General features: G+C 59.7%; 4 protein-coding genes across 4 annotated transcripts; all 4 read right to left on the bottom strand.

Annotated features, from left to right (window-relative positions):
* Positions 1 to 1871: 1871 nt before the first annotated feature.
* LBRM_26_1150 (hypothetical protein, unknown function) lies at positions 1872 to 7109 on the bottom strand (the record flags this gene model as incomplete). Its single annotated transcript, XM_001562296.1, has 1 exon — positions 1872 to 7109. The coding sequence occupies one exon, from the start codon at positions 7107 to 7109 to the stop codon at positions 1872 to 1874; it is 5238 nt and encodes a 1745-aa protein (XP_001562346.1).
* A 1829-nt stretch (positions 7110 to 8938) lies between these two features.
* LBRM_26_1140 (conserved hypothetical protein) lies at positions 8939 to 10363 on the bottom strand (the record flags this gene model as incomplete). Its single annotated transcript, XM_001562295.1, has 1 exon — positions 8939 to 10363. The coding sequence occupies one exon, from the start codon at positions 10361 to 10363 to the stop codon at positions 8939 to 8941; it is 1425 nt and encodes a 474-aa protein (XP_001562345.1).
* Positions 10364 to 11223: 860 nt separating this feature from the next.
* On the bottom strand, positions 11224 to 23805 carry LBRM_26_1130 (conserved hypothetical protein; the record flags this gene model as incomplete). Its single annotated transcript, XM_003723140.1, has 1 exon — positions 11224 to 23805. One exon carries the CDS (start codon positions 23803 to 23805, stop codon positions 11224 to 11226), a length of 12582 nt encoding a protein of 4193 aa, XP_003723188.1.
* A 2304-nt stretch (positions 23806 to 26109) lies between these two features.
* On the bottom strand, positions 26110 to 26490 carry LBRM_26_1120 (conserved hypothetical protein; the record flags this gene model as incomplete). Its single annotated transcript, XM_001562294.1, has 1 exon — positions 26110 to 26490. The coding sequence occupies one exon, from the start codon at positions 26488 to 26490 to the stop codon at positions 26110 to 26112; it is 381 nt and encodes a 126-aa protein (XP_001562344.1).
* Between the last annotated feature and the right edge of the window lie 427 nt (positions 26491 to 26917).

The raw sequence follows: 26917 nt of genomic DNA, 5'->3' as shown, positions 1-26917 counted from the left end.
TACACTCTTCTTAGCCGAATTACGTGTAGCGGCATGAATGGGTGACGCCGCCACAGCAGACGGTGTCGTGGCCCTCGCCGCCACTGCTACAGTGGCGCCCATATATATATATACGTTTTTCTTCTGGTCAATCTTCATTGTCTTGGAGACGGCGGCGGCGGGGAGGGGGGAGGGTAAGAGACGGGAGCAGGCGCGTCACGAGCACGTGCACTGGCCCACCTGTGTGACTCTAATGTACATGTACGGAATGTGTCCCATATCCTCATTGGCTTTCGCTCGTTGTTTCGTGGAGGAGGGGAAATATGGAGGGGGTGGGGGGCAGAGACGCGCGCCTGTCCGATGAGTGGGTGGTGCAGGCACCAAAACAACATTGACCCACCTGCGCAGGGATATAGAAAGGGAGGCACACTGGCGCCAAGGTAGAAGGAAACGATCGGCTCTCTCGTAACGGATTCCTCGAGGCCACACGCCCACACACGCACAAGAGGGGGAGGGGAGGGGGGAAGATGAGCAAACATGACTAAGAAGAAGAGAGAGAGCGTGTGTGTGTGTGTGAGAGAGAGAGGCAAAGGTGCAGCAGCCGATACAGTCATGGTGAGGGAAAGAGAAGCGACTGGATAGGAGGGTTACATAATAGGGGAGGGGGAGGGAGAGAACGAGTCAGAGAAGACGTTCATGGAAGAGACAAAGACAACGCGCAGAAAGTGAGATCCACGCATGAGTCTGCATGGAATAGGGTCTTGTGTCTTCACTTTAACGTGTTCACTCTGCTACAGCCTACATTGAACGCCACTCTTGCCGCCGCCCCCTCCTCGGCCTGCCACAGGCCCATCGCGTGGCGCCAAGCAGCCGTCGACACACCTTGCAGCAATGCTGCCCACTACAGTCGCCGAACCACAGCCCCGGCCTCCAGCCCTGCCCGCCCAGCACCCTCGCAGGTCGTCTCACAGCCGCTCCCATTGTGCCGGCCGCCACCTGGCGCATCCCTTGGTGCGACGCTCAGGCTCCCCACACCCGTCGGTAGCGAGGGCCAGGTGAGGAATACGTTCGAGTCACGCTGGCACTCCGCCCATCATGTGGGTGGCACAGACGGGTTCACTGTCGCAGGTCGGTCCGACGCAGCGCCAGCCAGGACCTGACCGCCGACATCCGCAGCGAGACATCGCACTGGTCTCGCTACGTCGTAGGTGCTTGGCCCAGTCGCCACCGGAGGGGGGAGGGGGCTTGGCACTGGCAGGGAGAGAGGGGAGCTGCTTGGCATTTCTATATACTCAGTGGCACACTGTACTCTGCGATGCCACGTGCTGATGTGTCTGCCCGTCACTGAGAGCTGTCAGAAGCGTTCAAGGAACAAGAAGAGAGACAAGCGCGCCTGCCTGCCTGCGTGCATGCGTGTGTGTGTATCGGCGTTGCAGTTGTGGAAGTTGGTGATCCATCGAAGATATTACGAGGCACGCTCAGTCGCACCATTTTATTTTGGGCTCCTTTTCGTGCAACGCCTTCCACTCTGCTGTTGTCCTGCCAGACGTGAATCCGCCACGAAGTGTACCGTGCGTCAGCGATCACAACAACAACCGTCAAATCTCATCATGAAGTAGCCGGGCGCTCTACTCCACTGGAGAGAGGCAGAGTGAATTTGTCATTCTGCATTCGAAGACACCGTGGAGTCGAGGCACGGGCTCGAAATAGACAAAGAGGAGGGACGGGGCTTTGCCATCCACTGAGGCACGGCTCTTCTACTGAGCAGCGGCTTACCATGAATGGGTATGTGCGGCACCTGCTGTCTCCAGTCGCTTCCGCTGTGTTACACTTGCCACCTCAACGCCGGAAGCAGCAACAATGAAGCGGAGCGCGTTGGAGTCGTCATTGCCTCACAACTGTCGACGGCGAAGCTGCGTGACTGACGCAGGAGGCAGAGAAGAGTGCCTGACGGCGGAGTGGACATGTGCTTCTCCGCCTCTCATTATCTCTGTCTCCAACACACTACTGCGCAGAAACCCTAGCGTCTTGGTGATGTCAACATCACTACCTCGACCGCGGCTTTCCGTCGAGGTAGCGGAGGTAGGGGCGCCGTAGCTGGCCAGAAGTCGGCAGCTCCTTTCTCGGTCCATCCCTGGCTGCGGGGTCTGCTGACGCTGCTGCTCCCGACGGCGTGTTTTCAGCCACTCTCGAGGCGCGGTGCAGATCGACGCCGCCTCCCTGCAAGTGCTCGTCGCGTCGCCATGCAGGCATCCCACAGAACCTGCTTTGCGCAACGTCTCAGCTGACACTTCCGCGCTAGGTTCCGCTGCGCTAGTTACGGTCGCCGTAGCGGCTAATGAAACTGACCGACCTCCATGCGCCGTGTGCTGTGGATTCGCCACATCAGCGCCACTGACATCGGACATGATTCGCCGATTGTGCCCAGAAAGCCCATACCATTTCAGCGCTGTCGCCTCCGCACGTTGCAGTTCCACTCGGTAGGGGTTGCAGTAGTTTCCGGCGCGATAGCCCTCCTCGTCCAGCCAACACTGAGCTACATCGCCGCTGAAAATAAACTGACATCGTCCTCCAGGCACCCGATTGCCGTCAGCGTCCTGTAGCCCTGGCTCAGGAGCCGCAACAGTAGCTGGCACACTTACTTCGTTTTCACCATTTATGAGAGCCCCATTAATGAGAGCGGCTGAACAGTCCCCTCCCAACGCCGACTCGTCTTTCGGAGAGGAAGTCAACACAGCTTCCCAACTCTCATAGTCTGCTAGTGGTCTGTTCGGCATCTCCACAGACTTGAGCGCAATGCACTCCACCATCGCGCGTTCGTCGTCCGCCATGCACGCTCCTTGCAGCGGGTGCGGCGCCACCACCGACTGCGTGTTTAGCATTGGTAGAGGCAGACATTCCTCGAGTTGCTCTGCTACCAGAGAAGTGCTGGTGGCCACGGGGGATGTACGTGACTCGTTGGCTTCCACGTCGTCTTGGACATCGGACCGCTCGTGATGGTGCAGTTCCGCCCAAGGGCTCGGCAAGGTGCTCTCATTCCCTCTCAATTGTGCCGGCGTGGAAACAGTGTCCTGCGGATATGTGGGAGTCAGGGCTGGCGTAGGAGAAAGCGAACGTGAAGGTGCCGACTCGCTGCCTCCGCGCTGGGATGCGTCGCTGGCAGCGGCGAATCCGGTGTAGGTGTGGTTAAGGCGTGCGCTATGGAACGGGCCCCCAGGTTTGCACAGTATGAGGCGCTTGTGGGGCTGTCCGTCACTGCAAACAATCGCTTTATACTCGTAGGCGTAGGGCATGTGTGGGCACGAGGAGGGTGGGTCATGTTGCTCATCCTCGTCCCATACAGCGAGGAACGATGTAGAGACAGGTGAGCTGAGGAGCTGCGATGACTCCTGATGACCTGGATTCCCGTTCAGTATGCCCTTCTGCAGATTCTGCGTACGGTGATGCCCGTGGGGGTAGTGGTGATTGCCATAATCAGCCGCAGCAGTCCCCTCAGAGGGAACGCATGTGACACAGATGTGCTGCACGCCGGTGTTGGAGGCGGTTGGTAAGGTTGGCGATGACCGATGCGGCGTAGCGGTTGGGGAGTGGTGCGCCGCGACTGGAGAGGCTTGCGGCCGAGGAAAGGAGAGCGGCGATGCACTGTGCTGCATGGGGACTAAACCACACACTGGCAGGGGAAAAACGTTCTCTCCTTGCTCAGCCACGCTACTGGCAGCGGTAACTATGATCGATGATCTTGCAGTCGCGGTGGTGAACGAGTAGTCAGCTACGCCCGTGCCGGTGATGGTGGTTGCGAAGGTGCTGATGATGCCGCTCGAGGTGATGCTGTCGTCGCCGCCGGAGCTGCGGTGGAGGGACAGGGGATGCGTGGAGTCGGTGTACGAGTCAGCCAGCAGATGCAGGTCACATGAAGTGTCGATGATCGAGAGCGACACGCTGCTCTTTCTCCACCGTGGTGAAAAAACGACGCTCTGCCGCGCTATGTGGTGGGGTTTCGCCACACTGCTTGTGTTGCTCATGCTCAGCTCGTCGTGCTGCTCGCCATCCTCCACGTACAAGGGAGGCCTGCGTAGAGAGACTCCGCTAGCAGGTGCGGCATTGAAATCGCCCGCTCCGGCAGAGAGCGTGGATGATGCCGGTGGTTGACCTCTAGGGCACGTGTCTCCTGTAGTGGGGCTTGAGGATCGAAGAAGTGAGTGAATGGACCCTCCCGCTCCCGCATGCCGGCAGGACAGCGGAGCGTCAGCGCTGTCAACGTCAGTTTCAGCAGAGGGGATTGGGCGGTCTCTCTCGGGGATATGTCGGAAGGAGCAGTCAGGCACAGCAGACAGCGCGTCTGATGATCGCACATGTGGTGACACAGGCGAGGCGGCGTCTTCTGTTTTGTGAAGAGCGGTAGCAGCTGTCCTGTGTTCCGATGTCACCATCGCAGGGGTCACGGCGTCGCGTGTAGCGTACCACTCGGCGAACGGCATCGGCAGCCGTGACGGTGAAAGCTGGCAAACATACCGGCTAGCCCTCCTTTTGCTGACCCGCCGCCCGCTACCCCCACTGCTGTGCGTCGAGGACACGTCCTCGACGAGCGAACCGCGGTGGCTCGTAGTGTGTCCATTGCTGCTCTCGGCTGTGTGACGGAGAGGGCTGCTGTGAGAGGATGATTTCTCCTCTGTCGCCGTTTTGGGGGCGTTGGCAGATGGCTTCTTCACTGGCGTGGAGAGGTCTCGCACGCGCTCGATCACGGCGCTCTCAAAGGGTGAGTGCAGCTTCGGCCCGAGCACCTCGTCATCCCACAGCGAGGGGAGCTCTTCGAGAAGAGACGAGTCAGTGCTGAGGGCCTCTATCAAGCACGGGTCACGGCGGATGGGCTGTTTGGTGCGCCTTTGACGAATCAGTGAGCTTTGCACGCTACGCTGTGCAAACTCTGTCGTGCTGTGGAGTGTCAGGCATGCTGGGACAACGTGGACGGGCTGGTTACTCTCGCAGATACCGGTAGTGGATATGACGCGCCCATCAGATGCCGAAGTATGCGGAGAAGACGCCCGTACCTTGCTACTCTTGGTATCGCCGAGAACGCTGCTGAGGTGACTTGCCTCCGACCCACCACGGCAGAAGTCATCCGTAACACTGTCACGCGGAGGCCGCGCTAGATGAGGGGAAGCCTGAGTCACTGGTGCTTCCTGAAACTCGACCCGAGCCTTCTTGCGTAGTGATCTCTTGAGGAATCGATGGCCTGTCCAGGCACAATTCACCGCCACATCTGCGTGCGCGGGCGTGGCACCGTTAGGCTGCCGCGTGCTGGCGGCAGTGCTATTGGTCATGTGCGTCGCTGTACGACGGCTGGTTCTGCTGCCCTGACTATTGCTGGAACGCGGCCTATTCTCCTCCCACCTCGCCTCAGTTGCCAGCGTAGCGTCGGGAGGTACCGTGTAGGGGCTGGTAATACTTACAGCTTCTCGAAGCCGATTCGTAGCTGGCGCCGTGGCGGTGAGCGTCGGCGACTCCGTGTACTGCAGCTTCGCCATCCACAGAGCAGTGACGTATTGCAGCTCGCGCCCCACAAGATCGGCGTAGTACGCCCGTTGTGTAGGTGTGAGCGAGAAGCCCGAGGCAGGTTCGCCGCCACCACCGCCCTGCGAAGCTTCTTGATAGTCCACGTCCAGACTCATTTGCACAGCGAGTAGTATCTCTATGGCGCTGGTGAAGTGTTGGTGCACCTCTGCTTGCGACCGTGCCGCTAGGATGCGCTGCTGAATGCGCGGTAGGTTCCACTCCCCTGCAGCAGGGCCAATCTCGATCCCGGCTGCCCCGGCAGCGGCTTGGGGTGTGAAGGGAATCACCATTTTCAGCTCCTCAGACGCCTCACCTTCTTCAAAGAAGTGGTCACTGTAGCCGTTCTCCTCGATAGAGGCATATTCACCTGACTGGCAACCTGAGGTTCCGGAGTCGGCTGCGTCCGCGCGGGTGCCTTGCGCGTGCATCTGTACAGCTCGAGGTGGTAGGCCATCTGAGGTCTGTCGCGGTTGCTGGTACGGCACCATCGACTCTGGGCGGCTACGAATGCGCTGCGCAGCCTTTACGATTGCGTCACCCACAACGGCCTGCTCTCGTTCCTCCATCGTAGAGGTGTGGCGAGACCGCGGTGTAGATAAAGGACGACGTTGGCGACTCTGCGAGAGTGGCTCGGGGCCTCTGGCAGCGCTGTTGGTTATCATGCCTGCCCGCTGCGTCCGTGCAGTGGGAGAGCTGTTGTTTCCGACCCCCAGAACCTCGGCCAAGTCGTGATTCGGCTCCGCCAGCTGCGAGTCTGAGAAGGAGGTATAGGTAAAGCTCGCTGGCCGAGGACGTGCATAGAGGGTCTTGTTGCTGAAGGCACGCATCTGCGCCGTGGTGGCCACAGGTGGAGCTTTCATCAGATTCATGGCGGAGAGCCCGAATCTGTTCCCGCTCGACAGCGACGTCGTACTCCCTGGTGAATGCACCGCTGCGCTTCCCAATGTCTCCAGTCGTGAGTCATCCGTGCGCGGTGCCGCCGACGATGGTCGATCATAAAAGAGGCTGCTCTGCGCACTGCTGCTGTGGCTTGACAGAATGCGGAGGTACTGCAGTTGCTGCTGCTGAAAGGCCGAGATGGAGCGCGACCTCAGCGCCGGGTGCGATACGGAGGAGTAGTTCATTATGTTGGGGAGGGTGTCCGCGGCGCTGGGGGGGCAGGCGAAGAAGGCTGAGCAGCTCTGCCACTCTTGCGAAGAGACACTCGCCGCTGGGTGACGAACGTTGGCTGCAGAGAAGAAAGGCCGTGTCGCTGCCGTGGCGGCAGCGACGACAGCGGTACACGGCTTTGTTTGCCGCGTGTGAGTGCCGCCTAGTCCGTTGTCCTGCTCTATCGACAGCAGGTGCTGCCGGGAGGACTTGTCGTGGTGTCTGGTGGTTGCGGTCAGGGAGAATTGCGAAGGCTGCCTTGCCGAGGTCATCCCTGCCGCTACAGAGGTGACCTGATTGTTGTTGGTGTCCTCAACACCAAGCGTCGTGCCGAGCCTTGCATGTTCTCGTCTCGCCGACGCCACGCCGTCACACTTACCATACCAGCCAGCAGCATGCCACTGTGCTCGCTCGGTTGGGGGTTCCATGGGACAGTCACGAGCTGATTTTCTTTATACGGCTGAGGGGAATGGGAAGGTGAAAGAAAATCCGGAGGAGAAGCGAAGCTCAGTTTGCGCGATGGTGCACGTGTGTCGTGATGCCAAGCGCCGCTGCATGAATGCCTCTCAATAGACAAGCGAAAAATGAGCAAAGGGGTGCGCTTCGCTACGCACACACACACACACACACACGCACACACGCTGAGAAAAAGACAGTCGAGCTGGTAAGGAAGAGGTATAGACGACGTTTGCTTGAACACGCCTGTGCGCATGTATGCGATAAGCGTGGGGATGAAGGGAGGAGGAGGAGGGGGGCGAGAGGGGATGGTCGAGTGGTACAGGGAGAGTGAGGCCCAGGCACAAAACACAATGGCGTGTGTGCAGAAATGCAATCACACATCCACAGAAACACAGGAGTGACAGGAAGAAGCTAACTTACATGAAATGGGAGTGGGGGGAGGGGAGGTGCCATGCGATGGACAAACGAGTGCGTTGTGCGCGCGTCTCGGTAGACGTGTGTGTATATGTGTGCGTGTGCGAGACAACGAGGAAAGCACCAAGTAGGTAGAAGAACAGGGAGGAAGGAGTGCGCGGGACGGGCGCGGGAGCAGCAGTTGCCCGTAAGCTTGTCGGGCAAAACAGTGGAGTACCAAGCAAGAGAGTTGGGGGAGGGAGGGAGGGGGAGTGGGGTGTGTTGACAGAGCCCCTTTCTTATCCTCTCTGAATCGGCTCAAGCGAGTCTCTCGTTGGCTTTTGCCCTCTTCGACCGCGATCTCTGTTCTGGTGGTCTGGCATTGTCGAGTGGGTGGACACAGACGCACGGGAAGCAAGAGCATGGCACCGCAGGAGGAGGAGGAGGAGGAGAGGGGTGGTGGTGGTAGTGAGTAGTGTGATGAATGGCCAAAGAGGAGTTGCAGCGGGTGCGAAGGCGGGTTGAGAAGTACACAAACACACATATTGAGACCAAAAGAAAGCGGCCCACGCTCTGAGCTGCGCATTGACGCCATGCCTATCAGCATCTTCCGCACATGCCCTCCGCCTTCCCCCGCCACGAGGTGAAACTCACGTATGTATGTATATTTGCGTGCGTGCGTGAATGGGCAGGTGCCCAAGTAGGGGGGGGGCCGTTTCCCCCACGCTGCAAGGCACTCGTGGTGGCGGCTGCGTTTGCACGCGCTACGCACACGTACTGCTGTGGGTGCGTTCGCTTTGTATTAGTAGTAGTGCTAAGCAACAATGGCTATAGCCGTGGTCAAACGCCTAGTTTACATGACACACTCTGGCATTCACATCGCCTCCCTCCCACCCTCCGCTGTCCATCTTCCCCCCCCTCCCCCCCCCACCCCGCATTATCCCTTTCGTTTTCCCTGCATGGAGGAAGAAGAGGGATGAGAGGGATGAGGGAAGGAGAGGGTGACGCCAACAGGGGTGGGGCTGCACAGACACGCCTTCACGTGCACACCAGCACCGAAGCAAACATTGCAAGCCAACGTGATTGACAAGCAGGCAAAGAGAAGCGAGAACAACAGAGACAAAACCCACGTGAGGCACAAGCGAGCCGACGCACGCACACCCACGGCACACAGCACTGTCGTATACATCCAGATCAGAGGTACGTGTCACATTCGGCCAGCAACTTGAAATCCACACCGGGGGTGAAATCCAAGACACCACCGTCACGGACGCTTGGGAAAGGGAGGAGCTGGAAAAGAAAAGAGAGAAAGAAGCCGCCACGCTACATACAGTGTTAGACACCCACCGGCCCCCCCCCCCCCCCCACACCCACACCCACATGTGGAGGTGTACAAACGCACGCTTCAGGCCTCCTTGGCCTTCTCTGCCTCCGAGGCGAGCCGCTTGATTTCGCTCACCAGCTGCTGGTTAGCACGCTTGGCGTAGGCGATCTCCTCTGCGTGTAGTTTGCTGTCCGCCGCTTGTTGTTCTTGAAAACGCTTCTGAAGACCAGCGTACTTGGCGCGCCATTCGCTAACGCGATACTCACGACGGCGCACCTCCGTCTCGAGCGCGGCCTTCTCCGCAAACAGGTGCTGATGCAGATCACGTTCAGTACTCTTGCGCACAGCGTACTGGTTTGCACTGTCGAGCAGCACATCGTACGTCTCGATCGATTCGCGCATGCTACGGGCTAACTCATCGAGCAGGAGGCCGCGCTCTGGGCACAGGAGGGTCACCTGCCGGATCAGCTCGCGGAGGCCATCGTTGTAGATGCGCTCTCGATTTGGACACACAAACCCGCGAGGGCGCGCCGACTCGCAGGTGCAGCGGTGTTGAAGGTGCTTGTAGAGGAGCACCACGTCTAGGCGAGACAGGTGGGAAACGTCGGCTCTGCGCCACATCACCGGCGTACTCGCAGCTGATGTGACAGCAGCGGTGGTTGCTGCGCCAAGGGCCCCAGATGGGGAAGCGGAGAGCGGAGATGTCAGCGTACCATAACTCGTCTCCTTTTCGCCGTCTTTGGCGGAATCATCTCGGCTACCGCCGCCGTGGCCCTCCGGTTCTATAGGAAACAAAATCTCCATCGCTTGCGCCACCGTCAACGCGCCGTTGCCGCTGCTACCGCGGGTCGACCGCAATGCAGCTGGCCCAGCACCAGTACCACTGCCGCTCTTCGCCGCTACCGCAGCGCGGATGTGTGCCTTGACGAGATAGGCGTTCTGTGTTGCAATATCTACGGCCTCACCCGCGTCCCGTTGGGTTCCGCCAACTTCGGCACCGCTTCGGAGGCTGGCTCCAAGGGCATTCCTGCTGGCGCTTCCGCCACTGCAGACACGCTGTGTCGTCTTTGCAGCGGGAAATTGTCTTCCACCACCGCCTAAGGTGCCGTAGCGCGCCGACATGAAGGGCGGCGTGCCAGATCGCTGAGGCGGCACCGGCACTGTAGACGGCACGGCCGCCGAAGCGCCTGCTGCTGCTGCGAAAGGCACTCTCTCAGCCACCATGGCACCATCGCGCGATGCAGCACCTCCGACTGTGGCGGAAGCGGCACCTCTGGCTTTGGTAGCCGTGTAGCGTGCGGCCATGGCTGCCTCATCGATCTCGCGCAACGCCAGGGCGGCGGCGTAGTCAAGAGGGATGTCGACGTCACCCCATTGCTTCTGTTGTTGCTGCTGCTGCTGTTGCTCCGCGTTTGGGTCGTCGGCGTTATCGATCATGACGGGTACCTTGCAGTAGAGGACGGTGCCAAGCACCTCGTAGATGCTTCGACCTTCTGGGACCGCCATTGCTCGACCTGCAGGAGCTTTTTTCCTTTTGCTTCTTCCTGATCCAGTAACCACCTTGTTTCGGCTACTTGCTTGATGTGTCCACGTGTGTGTGTGAAGACATTAAACAACGAAGAGATCGAAGGAGGGGACGGTGAATGATGAAGAGGAGTGTAAAAAAGAGAGGTGCACATGCCGACTAATCCGTGCTGAGGAATACCCTGCTCTTTACTGTACTTGGGGTTGGCGCGTGAAACCGCGTGGACATGACTGTGCGTGACCTCACTCATCATAGGACACCCACAGCCATACACCCACATGTACAGCCAGATCGATGGGAGAAGACTTCGAGCTGATCAGCTATGTTGCTCCTTTCATCGCGGGACTCGCTATGCAAAACAAGTCTCCAGAAGAAGGCCACAGCCAAAGTATAAGCGCGTTGACAATGCACACCGGAGTCCAGCACCGCTGACCAACGACGCTGCACTGGCGGTAGTTGCCTCGCGATCTCGCTTCTCCTTTCTCCCTCTCGAGACTGTTCTTTAGAACAATACACAACGCAGTGTCCGCGTTGTTGAATCGGCGCCTGATACGACGCAGCGGTGTGTGTGTGTATGTGTGTGCACCGAGTGCCATCAATGGGGCCTTGTGCGTGATGCTGTCGGGAGCCCCCTCCACTAATCCGCCCATTGTCGACCGCACGCACCCTTACACATCAGGTTTTTAGAGTGCACCTCGGCACCCTACGCAGCTTTTGCCTGAGAGAATTCCTATAGGCTTGTCTGTGCGTGAGCCATCACCGGCCCGTCCCTCCACCCCCGCCCTCGTGCATGACGCAGTTCTGGCGCCCGTCGCACTTTTTCTTTTGCTTTCTCAGCTCCTCACAGACCCGCCGCGGTGGCCATGCGCAGCTGGTACGCCTCCAGTGCTCGTCGTGCCAACTTGTTGTACTGCTGCACACGCATCGCCTCCTTCAGTACCTCTTGCTGGTGAAGTAGCCAGGCACGACTTGCCTCGGGCCGATCGGCGTACGGAAGCTGCGATATCGGTGGCTTTGTTTCATACAAGACAGCAAAGTAGTCTTCCTCATCGTCGTCGTTGCTGCAGTGTTGCTGGCGGTCGTCTTGTGGTAGCGACTGGTTGAGTGACGGTGCTGGCGATACTACGGGCGGCGCGGTTGATACCTCAAAGTGCACAGTGGCATTCGTTTCGCCGCGTCTTGACAGCTTCACCGCCGCTGCCTTGCAGCTCGAGGCTTCTGAAGTGCCGCTGTCCGCGCCTGCCCCCTGCCGGCGATAATCTGTCAAGAGACTAGTCAGCGGCATCGAAAAGGTTTGCTCCACCGAGAGCGCTCTTCCGTCGTTAGAGGCGCCTTGGTGCTCCAACACGCCGTAGTTCGGGCGTGGTCCTGTCGCGAACGATGGCAGCGCTGCCGGTGGAGAGGAGAGACTAATGCCGTTCAGCAACGTCAGATGGGCAGGTCCGCCAGAGCCGCGCTCAGTTGCACACTCGGCGGTGATGTTTGTTGTGCTAGGAAAGACAGTAGTACTTACTCGCTGCACCTGAGGCAGATCAGGCAGGCAAAAACACTGCACGGGCGGCAAGTTCGCACGAGTGGAGTGGAGAGGGGCGGCTGTCGAGAGCTGAGGACTTTCGTCGCCGATCCGAAGAGTTCCATCCGCGGCGCCGGCAGAAGGAGACCGCGTTGCCGCCCGCAGCTTGCCGTCCGTGTTCTTCCACTCGGAGGCTACATTCGCTCTCATTCCTGTCGAGGACGCAGCGCGTCTCAGCAGTGTTGGCAGCGATGACGAAATATCCACCGGAGCTATCCAGTCCTCCGGCGAGTGAGACGCCCATCCTGGCCACGCCAGGGTGCCGACAGCCTCATCTGTTGCCATGCCGACACCAGCCGGAAAGCTCTCATCCGCATAACTGCGGGCACTGGACGTCAGCATTGCTTGCACCACTGAGGCCGGTGAGGTGTGGCTCATCATGGCGAGTGACTTCTGAAGCGAACGAACCCACGGTTTGGCGCTGACGTCATCTGCATTGAACTGAGTCAGTGACACCTCTGAGTCGCCGCTATTGCCGTTCCTCGTGCCGCTGGCGGCCACATTCAGCATGCCATGCGAGTTGCCTAGCAGGGCGGCCACACCACCAGGGGCGTCTCGCTCCAGCTGGAGCTGATACACATTGCCGAGCGTGTCACCCACGATCCACCGCAGCGAGGGTACCGGTGCTGATACTCCGTTGCCACTGGCGCGTTGCCCGCTGCCGTTCAGCAAGCCGGAGACAACGCAGACGCTGCTGGTGCAGAAAAAGCAACCGATTGGGATCCAGTTGGCGCGGGTAATGTATGGCTGTTTAGGGGCTTCGGCCATTTTGACATCCACTGAACACGCGCAGCAAGAGTGTGGCGATGGCGGGGGCACTGCCGCTAGCCACACCCGCGTCGAGCCATCAGTGCAGCCCGCGAGCAGCGCCACTCTCTCCACCGCTGTTGCAGCGGCGCCCGAAGGAAGTGACGTGGCGCTGGCGTCAAGCGACGCTCCCAGCGCAGGCGGCAGTGCGCACAGTTCGATGCTTGTTGCATGAGGGGAGGCCGTCATGCGGTGAAGTACGGCACCACTGGTTCTGGCCTCGACGTCGTCTCCCTCTTCTGCTTGGTCGGCGACTGAGCGGGTAAAGCTCAGTCGCCGGCAAAGTGTAATGCTGGTGTTGGGAAGGATGTAGGTGCATAGGTGCTGCATGACGGTAGTTGGTGGCCTCGCTCCAGCGTCAGTGAGAGGCGTTGCCGATACGCCCAGAGGGTCCGTGTGCTTTCCATGAACGTGCGGCACTTGCAGGCGAAGGAGGAGAACTTCACCATGACTGGTGGTGACGGCGACAGCAAACCAACGTATTACCTCTGCCGTCACCGTTGACGGTGCCACACCTGCAACTTCGACAGCTGAGCTAGCAGACGTGAAGTACTCGTCTTCGCAAAGGATGTGGCTGAGATCCACCTCGAACTCCTCTGCCGCAGTGGTCTCCGCGGCTTCTAGAGGCACTGCGTCATTCTGCGCGCTCGTCGCATAGCCGCTGGTGCCCCACTCCTGCGCCCCAACCGCGGTTCCATCTTCTGGCATTATTCCAATGGAACTCGTCAGCGGTGGGACGCCATCAGGGGGGTGCGACGGAACGCGCACAGTGAGACACCTGCTCAAGGCGCTTTCACGTCCATTGCCGAAGAGCAAGAACAGCTGTCGCTGTGCCACAACGAGGGCAAGCCTGTATTGCTTTCCCTCGACCTCATCCGCTACGTTGTCCGAGGGGGGAAGCTTCAGGCTTTGTGAGCTGAGCCAAACCACGCTCGTAATTTCCTCTGCGTCCGCAGCATGTGCCCAGCGCAGTCGATGCCGATGCAGGTGCAGGTGATAGCTCTTGCACAGCTCTACCTCTGTTGCACGACAACGAGACAGCAGGTGCTGCAGCTTCTGAGCGCGCCGATCGAGCATCTGTCGTGGGCGCCGAGAAGCCTTGATGAGGGGTACCTCTTGTGGTATGAGCGACGCACTCGCGGCTAGAGGGGCGCCACTCCGGTCATACGCAACGCAGTCAGTTGTGGGTGGCCTGAGTTGCCGCCACCCCACCTGCGTTGGTGCAGGGTTTGCTTCTCCCGTGTGCGGCGTTGAGTTGGCGGTTGTGGCGGTGCTGCCAGCATGGGGCGTCACCTCACCATGGGTCCTTCCGCTCTCGATCCAGCCGAGGCTCTTGCTTGCCGGAGGTGCCGCCACTGTGCCGACCTCCGTCGTGACACAATCCAAGGCTTCCGCGCTGCTTGAGCAGCTGAAACTACCGTTGCGTGTGAAGGCGCCATGAGGGACGCTAGTGGCGCTGTAGCTGGTACGGCGCTGGTGACACAGCTGGCGTTGTCGACGGCGTGCCTTGTCCGCTGCCATAACGAGCGAGACAGCGTCGCCGAGCAGCTTAAAGACGGCCACATCGCCGTTGGCGCACACAGCTGTCACGAGTGCGCTGCACTCATCTTCCTTTTCCGTTGGTGGTGACATGAGGACGGTGGCAGCGGTGGCGAGCGTTAACGCGGTCTCCGCGCCCCGGGCTTGCTGTGCAGTTCTGTCCGTGCCGGCCACGCCTTGACCTCGATCGCCAACCACCGCTACCGCACAACTCCGCTCCATCACGCCCAGCGAGATGACAGGGTACAGACCATGCTCAGGCACCCGAATGCGGAGTAGCAAGCGCCCCTCCACCAGGTTTAACCCTGGAGACGATGACCACACGTACACAAGTCCGAATACGACGCCGACGACGATCCGCGTGTCATGCAGTGCTAGACGGATGCATGTAACACGACCGTGGTCGTGCTTCAGCTTGAAAGCCGGCTTCAGTGGACGTGTTGTCTGCGCGTTTCCCGCCACAGTCGCGGAGGCTTGGCTCATTCTCTTTCCTGACGCTTTCGATGGATCCAAAGTGGCGGTGCAGCTGGCACAGTCCCTGCTAGCTGCAGCTCCACCTGGCCCCCCACAGGTGACATCGTCATCGTCATCCTCTTCCGGCACCCGAAACACAACCGCGGTACCGTCTGCAGAGCCGGTGACGATCAGTTGGCCGTTGCACGACGATGCCACCGCCGTTATAGCTGTGCAGTGTGCGGTGATCAGGTGGCGCCTCGACATCGCTGTCTTAGTCCCGAAGCCTCTACTGCCGCTGCTGTCCACTCTCCATGCCTGCAATGTACTATCCTCTCCAGCGGTAAGCAGCACCGTTGGAGGCGCTTGCAGAGGATCAGTCCCACCAGCGACGTCCTCGTCTTGGCCTGTGCGCGGAGGACGGAAGCACAAGCCAGTGACAGCACCATGGTGACCGCTGAAGGTGGCAAAGACCGATCCAGTGATGCCAATGTATGTTAAGCGCACAACGCCGTGCTCGTCGGCTGAGGCCACGCACCGGCCATCCAACGACGCGGTGAGCCGCGTGACAGGGGCGGCGTGCAGCGATGCCCACCGCGCCACCACCGCAGCAGAGGCGTGATCGACCACCACAACCGTGCCGTTATGACAGCCCACCACACAGGTGACGGTGAGCGAGTTGGAGAAGGAAAGCGCGCGCACCGATGAGTCCAGTGCAAGCCTCGTCGAGTGAAACGTAACCTGCCGACGCTCTGGACCGTGCCGGGTGCGCCAGACCAGCTCGGCGTGGCGTGAACGCCGACTCGTGACGCGGGTCGGCTTGGATGAGTCAAATGACACCTTCATCTCTGGTGTAATCAGTGGCGATGGTGTGCACAGTTCACGGGTGTTGTGCAGTACGAGTACACCGTCCCAGCTGCCGCTGGCGAAGATGTCGCCAGAGCGGTGAAAGGCGACGGCCTCAACAGGGGTGTGGTGCTGCCGCTCCGTGTGGAAAGGCGTGAGCGACGCTTGGAAGGGCGTCTGCTTACCGCCGGTGCCGGCGGTCAGGGCGTGTGCGCGGTGCCGCACCGCAGCAGATTCGGTGCCACCACCCCTAACACGTGGCTGGCCGTTGACATTCCCCCTTGCCCTTTGCTGCAGCCGCTCCTGCTGAATCCGCTCGGCAGAGCCGGCCGGGTGCTTAGGCATGCGCAGGACCAGCGCGGCTTGGATCTCGCTGCACAGCCTCGACGCGGCCCCTGCACTGCCGACGCCCCAGAGCATGATGAAAGAGTCGTGGCTGCAAGAGCACAGCACTGCTGGTTCCAGCGGATGGCACACAAGCCCGCTAACGGCGCGCAGGTGGCCAGTACCGCGTTGCAACAGGGAGTTATCCTCAAGACTCCACACGTACAAGAGGCCGCGGGCACACCCCGACACAAGCAGCTGCGCCGTGCCAGTAGACGTGGACAGGTTAACTGGCACGCCGGTGCACTTGGTGCCTGCTGTGGAACCGCCAGCACTGCAGGGGGCCACGTACTGCACAGCGGTGACAGCGGACTCGTGCCGAAGCGCCGATGCCACACGACGCCGTCTCACGCCGCCTGCTCCGCCTACGCTCTCGGTCTCTGTCAGTGCCAGTTGTGAGCGGTGCAGCTGCTGTGGCTCGTCCTCGTTCGCTGATACGCGGCGCAGAACGCCTTCATCATCACCAAGAGCCACCTCCATCCCATCCGGGCTCATCGCCATGCACCGTATCGGCTTCGGGGAAGCAGTGGTGAGCATCACGCGATCCTCACCGCCGTGCTGTCGTGCATTCAGCCAGTGAACCCACATTGTGGAGAGCATGGAGATGGGCGTGTTAAGAGACGGCGCAGCAGAGATGGGTGCCGAGGTACCTTGGGGTCGCTGAAGTTCACCTTGCAGGCGCGCATGCACATTGTTCGAGGTGGTGTCGCTACTGGCTGTCATTGCCTGCAACGCTGCCTGCAGGCACGCGGTCGAGGTCGCATCGTAGGTGCTGATGCACATTGCCGGCCCGACCGTGTTCCACACGCACTGACGCAGCAGCGCAGGTTGACGTAACAGCACGTGGTAGTTCCGCTGCAAAATGTCCAGCACGCCACCGAGACGCCGAACCTCACTTCGGTATTGTCGCCACCGAAGCGCCAGAGCACTGTAGCTTGCGAGCGGGCGGGCGTTACAGCTGTCCTCTGTGCTTTCCTCGTCCTCTGACTGTGTTACCCCCGTAACAGCCGATGTGTCAAGCACTAAGGACGACGCGGACGTCGTTGCACTGACGACGGAAGAGAGCAGCCCGAGTAGTTGTGATAGCATGCGGCGGTTCACGAGTAGGCATTCTAGAAACGGCAGGTGGCACACCAATGCGGCCGTCACGTCAAGCCGGCACGCCTGCACTGACCCTTGCAGCATCCCGAGCAGTTCCCGAGGCGCGTAACGCTCCGGCACAAATGTGCGCGGCGTGAGTGGGTCAGCCGAGCTGCGGTGGATCGACTCCGTGACTTGTCGCAGGCCAACTTTCACCTCCTGCTCCTCGAGGGAGACGTCGATGGGCTGGTAGCGCAGCTCCGCCAGGAGAACGCGTTCCTGCGCGCTCTGGTAATCGGAGGCAAAGCGGAAAAACGTGCGTGCGATGGCGTCGACGAAGGTGGACGACTTGATGAACAACCGTGCGTGATGGGAGTCAAGGCAAATGCCGCGCAGTAGCGTCACCAGCCGCGACGCCGTGGCGACATCCGACACGAGGCGGTAAAGGTTGAACTCCAAGACACCACCAGCGGGCTGACGTAGTAGCAGAATGCTGAGCACGACGCGGCACGTGGTGGGATCGAAGCGGGACTGCAGGTGGTGGAAGAGCTGCTTGTGTAGGGCTGCGCGCGACGCCGGGAGTGAGCGGATGTCCTCGCGAAGCGTGTCGAAGGTGCTGAAAAGGCGAAGGTGCGTGATCGCAGAGATAAGGTAGCTGGGACGACCGGCGTCGCTCTTGCGCAGTAGATTCTTCAGCTCGTCTGCCGTAAAAGACTCCTCCAAAAATTTGCCATAGTTGGCTAGATGCAGCCGTACCAGCTCGGCGCGTTCGCCCTCACTCAAAGTGGGCACTGCAAGTACGCGGATTGGTGGGGTACGCATGCGCAGTGCGCGGGCCACCGACGACTGCGGGGACGCTGACACCACAAAACGGATGTGCTGCGTGGCCAGCGGGTGCAAAATTGTTCCCAGAAGACTGACCAGCTCCGCAGCCTCGGAGGACTTGTCGAGTCCGTCCAGGATCACAACAAGAGCTACCTGACTCGCTCCTGCCGTTGGTTGACCAGTGGCGCTCCGATCGCCATTCGAGCTCCGTTCTCCTTGTGCGGCGATAGCCTTGCCGGCGCCATTGCGGGATGTCTCGAAGCGGTGATGAATTGCGGAGTATACCTGATCCAGCACAAGGAGGAGTTCATCGACCGAGTCCGTGTCACGCACCGAGACTTCGCCGTATAGCTGGAAGAAGACCCGGAGAGACTTGGCCAGGAAGAAGAGCAGGCCACGCACTGAGTCGTCCTCTGCCTGGGTAGAGTAAAATAGGAAGCGCGGAGTTGTTTCAGGAACGGATGACTTGTGCATCGGCTCGAGAACGAGCACCGTTAACGCCGCCAGCGCTGACGACTTCCCGTCCCCGTCGCAGCCTTCCAAGAGTAGGATGGAGCTCGTGCCGCCTCCTCGCGCAGCTGCGTGCATGACGAGGGGCTGCGGGGGCGGCGGTAGCGAGGAGGCGCCTCGGACTGGACGACTGTCATAAGCGCCCTCGGATAAGGGGGACAGCGTCACGTAGTCATGGTGTTTGGTGTCGTGCGCTGCGACACCCTTCTGCCTCTCCGCGCGGGCCTCGCTCGGAGTGTCGCTGTCGTCCGCAACGCCAAGGGTGCCGTTCAACACGAAGTTCGAGAGCTGCTCCAAGAGTCCACCTGGAGCGGCATACAAGTTACTCAGCTTGCGCGCAAACTCGCTCTGGGCCACTATAAGTATCTCGTACATGTCAGGTACCTCGGTAGCTATTGCCTCACTAGTCGCTGCTGTTAACGGTATTGCAATCCTCGCACGCTCATGCGTCCCTGCATTTTTCTCTGGCTCATGAGCATCTGCCGCACGCCCGTCAGCGTGTCGTTGCTGGTTTTCCGTCGCGTCTTCGTCCGGCGCTGAACACACCCCGCACACGCGGCAGATGACCTCTTGCAACGCGTGAAACGCTTTGTTAGAGAAGTCCGTCATATCAATCGGTGCGTCCATCGACGTCAACCTCTTCGATTCCTCCGACTCAGTGATGCGGGCCTTGACGAACGACCAGAGAGAACTTGCCTTGCTCGCGTCACCACTGTCGACACCGGAGCTTCCACTCGTAGAGAAAGCGGCTTGTCCAGCGCTGCCACCAAAGCCGTGGCGGCTTTGCACCACCCACCGACCGAGGTCATCTTCCATCATCTCCCGCGCGCCGCTGCGCATCGTAGTAGATCGGTTGGCACCTCCAGCGAGGAGTGGTGCGCCTCCGCTGCTACACCCAATTGCGCCTGGCAGGAGTGCTTTGGCTGAGCCAATGTACTCAGCCTGGTAAGAAACAAGTTTGCATCCGCTCTCTGTGATCCGCTGCTTGAGGCGTGCGATTGCCTCGGCAGCGCTGGGTGAGTCTGCCTCATAGACAGCGCGGCATGCAGACTCCGTTGGACCAAACGTGGAGAGGAGGTGCGGCGAATCACGAGCGAAGAAGAGCGCCGATGACGGGGCCTCGTCGTTGCCGAGGCGACGCTTCGCGTTGTACACGGCATGGCGCATCTCAAGCTCCGTCACGGAGACGTGTGGGTCCGACAGCTCCTGCATCCAGGCGTAGTCCTCTGTATCCACGTCTTCGTCGATTACTAGCTGAAGTGGCGTCGGTGGGCAGGAGCCGTAGCGCGCACCGATCATGCCAAAGAAAAATGGGCTGCACCGCGATACCTCGTTCAGGCACACGGAGGTGGAGAGGTTTCGACTTGTCGCCAGTGCAGGAATGCCCCAACGCAGATCCACCTCCAGCAAGGTCACCTTCAGCCCCGCCTCGGCAGCCCACCGTCGCAGCCGCGGAAAGATGTCGAGTGTGAGGGCGTTGCGCTCGTTGTTCATATCGAGAAATGTGCTAGAGATGAAGAAGCGGCACACACGGTAGGAAGTGAGGAGGCGGCGAACTACCTCTGACGCGGCAGGCGGCGGCGGTTGGCTTGCCTGATCCAGCCGGCGCCGCCGCGTTGCCGATCTTTCGCTCGCTTTGACTTGTGTGACGGTCGTCGTAGCAGCAGCATCAGCAACGCCTGCAGTGGCGGAGACTGTCGATTCTGTCTGTTGGCGCTGCGAAGCTTGCGCGTGCAGCCGTGCGTCACCGGCCCTTTTTTGATTGCAACGATCGGTGCGCGCAGAGCCAGAGTCCGATGCTGCATCGACGCCAGCCGTCTTCGCGGCGCCATCGCCGCGCGAGCTCGACGACCTGGAGAGGAGCTTTACAATCGAAATGCCCGGCTGAGGGTGAAAGACAGGCAACACATTTTTGCCCTCAGCGCCCAGCCATGCTGGCTCGCTCTCTCGGGCATCACTGGCATTCCGGTGACGCACTGCCCCTACCGCCGCGCCGGGGCTGCTATCCGTGCCACTGACGCTGGCCATTGCCACTGTCACTTCAGATTCAGCGAATGATGGCTTGGCGAGTAGTCGACGTATACTTGGCAGTGCTATGGGGCCCTTTGCTGGCGCCTCCGCATCGTATGCCGACGACGCTGCGGAGGCCGAGGACATGGTAGACAGGCCAGCGGTGCTACTCGCCAGCCACTGCAGCCGCCGATCACTGCCAAGTGAGCTACGATTCCAGTCCCACCCAGTTGCGGAGATTGCCTTTCCATCAGCGTCGAAGGAGGGTAGCACCACCGCAGGCACGGTCATTGTTTGCGACACCAATGAAGTCTTTGAGCTTGGGAACGAGAAACCTTGCCTGTGAGTAGCTGTGGTGGTGCCGGACTGTGTGAGGGGATCGACACAGCTCTTGAAGCTGAGCGGACCCAGAGCGGGCGACGTTTCGGGTGAGCCGTCCCCGCCACCGATGTGCGACTGCTGGCCCCCTCTTAGCGCCGCCAGCACCTTCAGCACCTTAGAGCGCTCCGCCCAGGTCGCTTGACTTGCGCGTGAAGAGAGGAGCGACACGTGGTAGGTCTCTGCTGCTCGCTCGATCGTTGTGAGTGATCCGCCGCCTGTCCGCACCGCTACGAGGCGCAATATCGAGTCGCTAAATCCGGTGAGAAGGACATCGTTGTGGTGGCTAAAACGAAGCTTCACCGCTTCTTTCTCCAAGGCTACTGCGGCACCGCTCCCCGGCACTGGAGAACTCGCAGCTGATGCTGTAACCGGAGCGACCGCAGTTCCTAGCATCTGGGAGACCCTCTTCGCAGTGGGGGGGTTCGAGGCTTTCAAGTTTACGCCGACATACACCAAGTCGGGGCTGGACGTGCGCCGCAGCCGTGACAGATATGTCGGGAGATCACCAAACGCAGGGGCGTTGCGGTTCATGTTGGCATAGGTGCGATGAACCCCCTCGTCGAATACAAGCAAGGACTCAACTCGCATGTTGCACTCGATCACTTCATCAAAGAATGCATACGGAAACTGCGCACCTGCCGCAGCTGCGAACATGGCGAAGGAAGTCGCGACGCACTCGACCCCGACTTCCTCCCGCTTCCGCTCCAGTAGCGAGGAGCAGCGTGCGGTTAGAGTGTCAACGAGTCGCATCAGCCCTGGTGCAGCTTCTTGTGAGGCTGTGGCGCTCGGCCTTTGGAGCGGGTTCGACATGGCGTGGAGGTCATCCTCGCCTGCAGTGGCTTCATCCGTGTTGTTGCTGCTGCTTTCACTGCCCCAGCTGCTGTGGCTGTCACCGTCATCGTCATATGTCCCTTTCGACATTGTCTTCTCATCCAGGTCGTTCTCTCGAAATACAACGTACTCGTCGTAACAGTAGATTAGCACGACACACTGCTCGCAGCTGCGCATGAGCATGGCCACTAGTAATGCTGTGACATCCACCTTGCGTTGGATCGACGTCGGTGTGGCAGCGGCCGCACCCATCGCAGACATGGGCTCGAACAAAGCGGATGTGACGCAGATAATAACGATAGACGTCCCTTTCGCTGGAATCACATTCAGCCGTGCCGATGTGTTGATGGCGGAGTCGAGTGCAGCGCAGTACTGAGCCAAGTACCGTCGTAGATACGGTCGCGGCACCATTGGGCGCTCAAAGCTCTTGGCTGCCTCTACTACTGCCTTGCTAACGACTCCGGCAGCAGACTCCGATTCAACGGTGGCGCGGCTTCGTCCGCGGCCACCACGGCTCCTCGCGAAAACCGCTTTCTCTTTTGTGGGGCGTTCCCCCCACGGCATGGTACGCAGCGTATCGAGAAATGCCAGCGATTTGCCGATCTGCTGCACAGCCAGATAAGCGCTGTAGAAGCGATAGGGCAGCTGCTGACTAGCGGCTACTTGCTGCTCATCTACTAGCTTTTCCAGTACGCGCTTGTGAGTCTTGGCGGAGCAGAGACGTGTGAGGATGTTTCGCAGGTTGCGCAAAAGGGCCATGTACGGCACGGCGTTGGAGGAGATCAGCTCGTCCCAGACACGGCCGGTGTTGCCCTCCTTGGACAGCTGAGTTTCCCACGTCTCTGGCACGGGAAGACGCATCCGCTGTCCGGCGCGGCGAGCATCGAAGACGCAAAACGGTAACTCCGCCTTTTCCTGGTGACTTTCATCCTCTTCCTGGACATCACCGCCGCTATTGCTTATGACAGCACGGCCGTCCGTGTCCTTCGAGGAGTGCCCACCTTTTGCCGAGGATGCGACACGTGTCTTCAGCGACGCCGGCTTCCACGTCGGATCAGTGAGATGTAGCTTCATGCGTCGGAAGTCATCCTCGTTGGTCGGATAGCGCTTGCCCAGGAGGCAGCACACAATGTACGCTGGCTCGGTGATGTGCAGCATGCGTATGAGCTGCTTAAAGGTAAACGTCCGTGGGCGGGCTCGGCGTGACGGTGCGGCAAGCCGGTTGTCTGCAGCACTCGACCCATCTGAGTCGCTGGTGTTCGACGCTGCCGCGGCTGCTTGAGCACGCCTGACCTGGCGTCGCTTGGCGCGGTGCTCTGCCGCTTCGTTGTCGTACTTAGCTATGGAAAAGATGGAGAACTTCGTGAAGGTGCCCACGAGGGCACTGCGCAGCGCCGCGGGGATGTAGGAGTGGGTCGGGCTGCGGGGCGCCGAGCCTTGGTGGTGGCCGCCCTTGGCTTTTGTCCTTGTCCTGCTCGCTAATGGGTTGGTCCCTGGGAGGCTTTCACTGCCGCTGCACGCCTCGACAGCTGAAGGTGCAGGACTGCACTTGTCAGTCGAGCTTGGGGAGCGGTTGGGGCTGCAGCACTGCAGACGATCGGCAGCGATGGCAGTCGAGGAGCGCTTATGAGCATTTGGGGCAGCGGACTTGTTTGTGTGAGCATCGCGCTTTGTCTTCGCTGGGTACATCAGCGTCCCAGCGTAGTCGTGAGCGGCGTCGCAGTCATAGAAGTACGCAAAGTTAGCCACCGCCAACCAGTCAGACGGTAGCACGATAATTCTCTCCATGTACGGCTTCAGAAATGGAATGCAGTTCGGCTCTCGGGTACAGAGCGCGGCGAGGAAGCTCGGCGAGCGACGCAGGTGTAGCTCGTGACGAGCGTAGAGGGCCAACTTCAACACGAACTCGCCGTCTTGGCGAGAAATGAGGTGAACCAACTCGCGCATCTGTGCCACTGTCGACGCACTGTCGTTTGATCGCCTCGGGGGTGGCGCCAGAGCCACACCTACCGCTGCATCACCCACCGTCGTGGAGCGCGCGGTAGGTGCTGCGGTTTGTGGAGGCTGCCCGGGCACTGTTTCCTCAAAAGGAGGTTCCTTCATCAGACACGAAGACACCAAGTCGACAAGCTCTATCTTCAACGGCGTGAGCTCCGCCGCGTTTGTGCTGTAAAAATACTCCATCGTAGAGCAGGGCGGAGTTGCCGGGGGAACGAGAGCGAAAGAGAGAGGGCAATACCTCGTAGCAGTGTAGACTGCTGCTGCTGCTGCTACTGCTTCCCCAGCCTCTTTCACACGTACCTCTCTTTATATGTGTTGGCTCACACGTCTCGCTTGCGGCTCCACCTGGGTCTCTATCGCGCGTGTTTGATGCCGAGTTCCTGTCGTGGAATTCGATGGGTCTGGTGGTTGAAGTGCGCGAGGAGGCACACAGAAAATAGGTAAAATTACCGATCCGCAAAGAGTGCAAGGGAGGGATAGAGCGGAAGGGCCTGAATACCCTTCCTCACTGCCTCATACAGAGAGAGAGAAAACACAGAGGTAGGGGACCTCACCCCTCCGACTGTGATGTACATGAAAGGGAAGGAGGACAGGCAAGAAGAAGGCGCTAAAAATGATCCACGGAGAAGGCTCTGAGTACAATACACGTACACACGCACATACGACCTACCCGTACACGTCCATACATGTCTACACCTAACGATGTCGCAAGAGGTGGACGAGAACGTGCGAGCTCAGAGGGAGAGGGGACAGGCGGAGGCACCAAACAAAGAGGAGAAGCCGATGGTGGGCCGTCAATGCGGTGGGGGAGGTAACGGCGCGTGTCCTGTGTGTGTGTGTGTGTGTGTGCCACTAGAGGAAAGCGGCGAACGAGATTGAAAAATGAGAACTTTGAAATACGGGTTTTTTTGGGCGTCGCAGAGATGAAGTTGTCAAGAGGTGAAGGAGTGAGAGAGGACAAGAGAGAGAGAGAGGGGGAGGGCTGAAGGCGAGAAAGATGTGCACGCACCCATCGCTTTCTCTTCTCTCAGAGAGCGATTTTTCAATGCTGAAGTGGGAGAGGGGGTCCGCAGCAGACCTCTCCATGAGCTGGAAAGCAGTGTATACCGGTTAAGGCTTGTGTGGCTCGCACACCCACATCGTACGCACAGAAGTTCGGAGTACCTGCGTGGGTGACGGCACTCTTTCATGCTGTGCGCAGACTAGAGAGGGGAAGAGAAGAGCGCCCCCCTCCCCCCCCCCCCCCCACACACACACACGTGCCAGCGGCACTGCGACGCGTTTTCTTGGACATCTGGCCCTCAACCGTTGAGAATTGTTCTCGTGATTCAACTCTGCTCTCTGGAGTGCGGTTCTCTCATCCACCTTTTCAGATTTTCTTTTCTTGCGCATTCACTTTCTTGGAAGGATCCTCCTTAGGATCACGCGAACACGTACGAGATGCACACACACGCAAGACACACACACAGAGAGAGAGAGAGGCGGAAACATCGGTCCGACCCACATTTGCCTCCACCTCCGTTTACCCTCGTCGACTCTCACGTGGCTGCTCTTGACGCTGCACTGCTCCTTCCCTCTCTATTTTTCAGCTCCCCTCCTTTATGAACGCACAAAAGTACAAGCAAACACGTTGGGCCCCGAAGGGCTTTCCCCGTTCGACTAAGGCCCGTGGTTGGGCGTGTGAGTCTGCATGCAAGGCGCAAGGTGGTGGAGGCAGACAGGAAGAGATACGAAAAGAGAGAGCTGGAAGAGGGGAGGGGGACGAAGAAACCGCGCGTGCACGTAGAACCACCTCAACACTTCAAACGAGAGAGAGAGACGGAGAGCACGCAGTACCGAAAGGCGGGGCGAGTTGAGGGAGCGGGTAAAGGACGAAGGCGCTGGCGCGGCACACGTGGTAATGGGGAGTGGGTCCCTGTGCGTGTGGGGGCACCACACTTACTAACTACAAAAAGAGAGGAAAACGTAATCAAACCAGACATTGAAGTACTTCTCGCACCTGAAGACGAGTGAACGCGTACCGATGCGGCGGTTTGGGGGGATTTAGAGGGAGGGGGACGGTGGAAATGGAGGGGGAGAACAGATGCGCGACAGCCTCGACACGTGAAACAGCAGCAGGCGCACGAGAGAGCGTTGTGCGGGTGTGCTTGTGTGGGTCTGGGCAAAACATGCGAAAGCGCAGAAATCGTCGTGATGCTCACCTGTAGGCAATTTTTGCACGAGTCTGCGCCTCTGCACTCCGTTCTCGTTTCACCAGCTGTGCTTCCTTTCCCGTTGCACAGAGAGAGAGAGAGACACCCACACACGCACGCAGGCAAGCCCGATGGCATCGCGTTGCCGCTGTCACACTGACCGCCAACACCCTCACGTCTCATCTCACCCCGTTTGCTCCGCACGCTACTTTCTGTTGGCATCCGTCGTAGCAGTACTAGTAGCCGCCGCCAACATCGCTATCCTGACACTCGCAGCCTTCTTCATGTACTTTGCTTAAATGGCCTTGGTGACCTTCGTCTGCTCGAAGCCCTTAGGTAGGTAGCCGGCCTCCTCGGTGTTCCAGTCTACCCGGCGCGGCGGCTTGCCGTCGCCGTAACGCATGATTACAAAGCCTTTCCAGCAGAACATCCACAGAAAGAGGTACAGAGTGGGGGCGGAGATGTAATACTCTCGACCCAACTCAACGGCGCGGTTCATCATCCACTTAATGTCGACAAAGCGAAGCACGGTGAGGCCGCCGTTGTAGGCACCGAAGAAGCCTTTCGTGGCCGAGGACGGTGGGATGTCCTCCAGTTTTGGCGGGTGGTAGAGCTCTCCGCCGCTGAGGCGCGCCGGCGTGCGGCGGAAGAGAAAAGCTTGAGTGCGGCGCAGCATAGCGAAAAATCACGGCTGTGTTAACAAGAAAGTGACACGAATAAGGGGGACGGGAGTGGTGTTCACCGAAGTGGAGTGAAGCCGAGGCGAGTGTGTCGTAGGGACTGGAGAGCGGTGAGTGCATCGAAAGGACACGACGGCAGTAAAAGGAGCAGCAGCAGCGCAGAAAGAGAGACCCAGAAGTAGCGCATAGGAAGGGGAGGGAGGGGGAAGGCAACAGTGCAACCGTGTTGTACGATTCGTGTGTGCATGGGAGTCCGTGTCGACGGACTCAGCTGAGGTACACTTTGGCCGATAGGCAGGCGGTGGGGAGGGGACAGGGTTCAGCATTGCACTGAAGAAAGCACAGTGTTCCCGCACACAACAACGATGACAGCGGCAACGGGATTCTGTGGGGGTACTGGGGGAGGGAGAAACAGCCCCTGAC

Source organism: Leishmania braziliensis, chromosome 26, assembly GCF_000002845.2.
Source record: "Leishmania braziliensis MHOM/BR/75/M2904 complete genome, chromosome 26".
NCBI classification, from domain to species: domain Eukaryota; phylum Euglenozoa; class Kinetoplastea; order Trypanosomatida; family Trypanosomatidae; genus Leishmania; species Leishmania braziliensis.
Note: the sequence above shows the minus strand (reverse complement) of the source record. Positions and strands in the feature narration are given on the sequence as shown.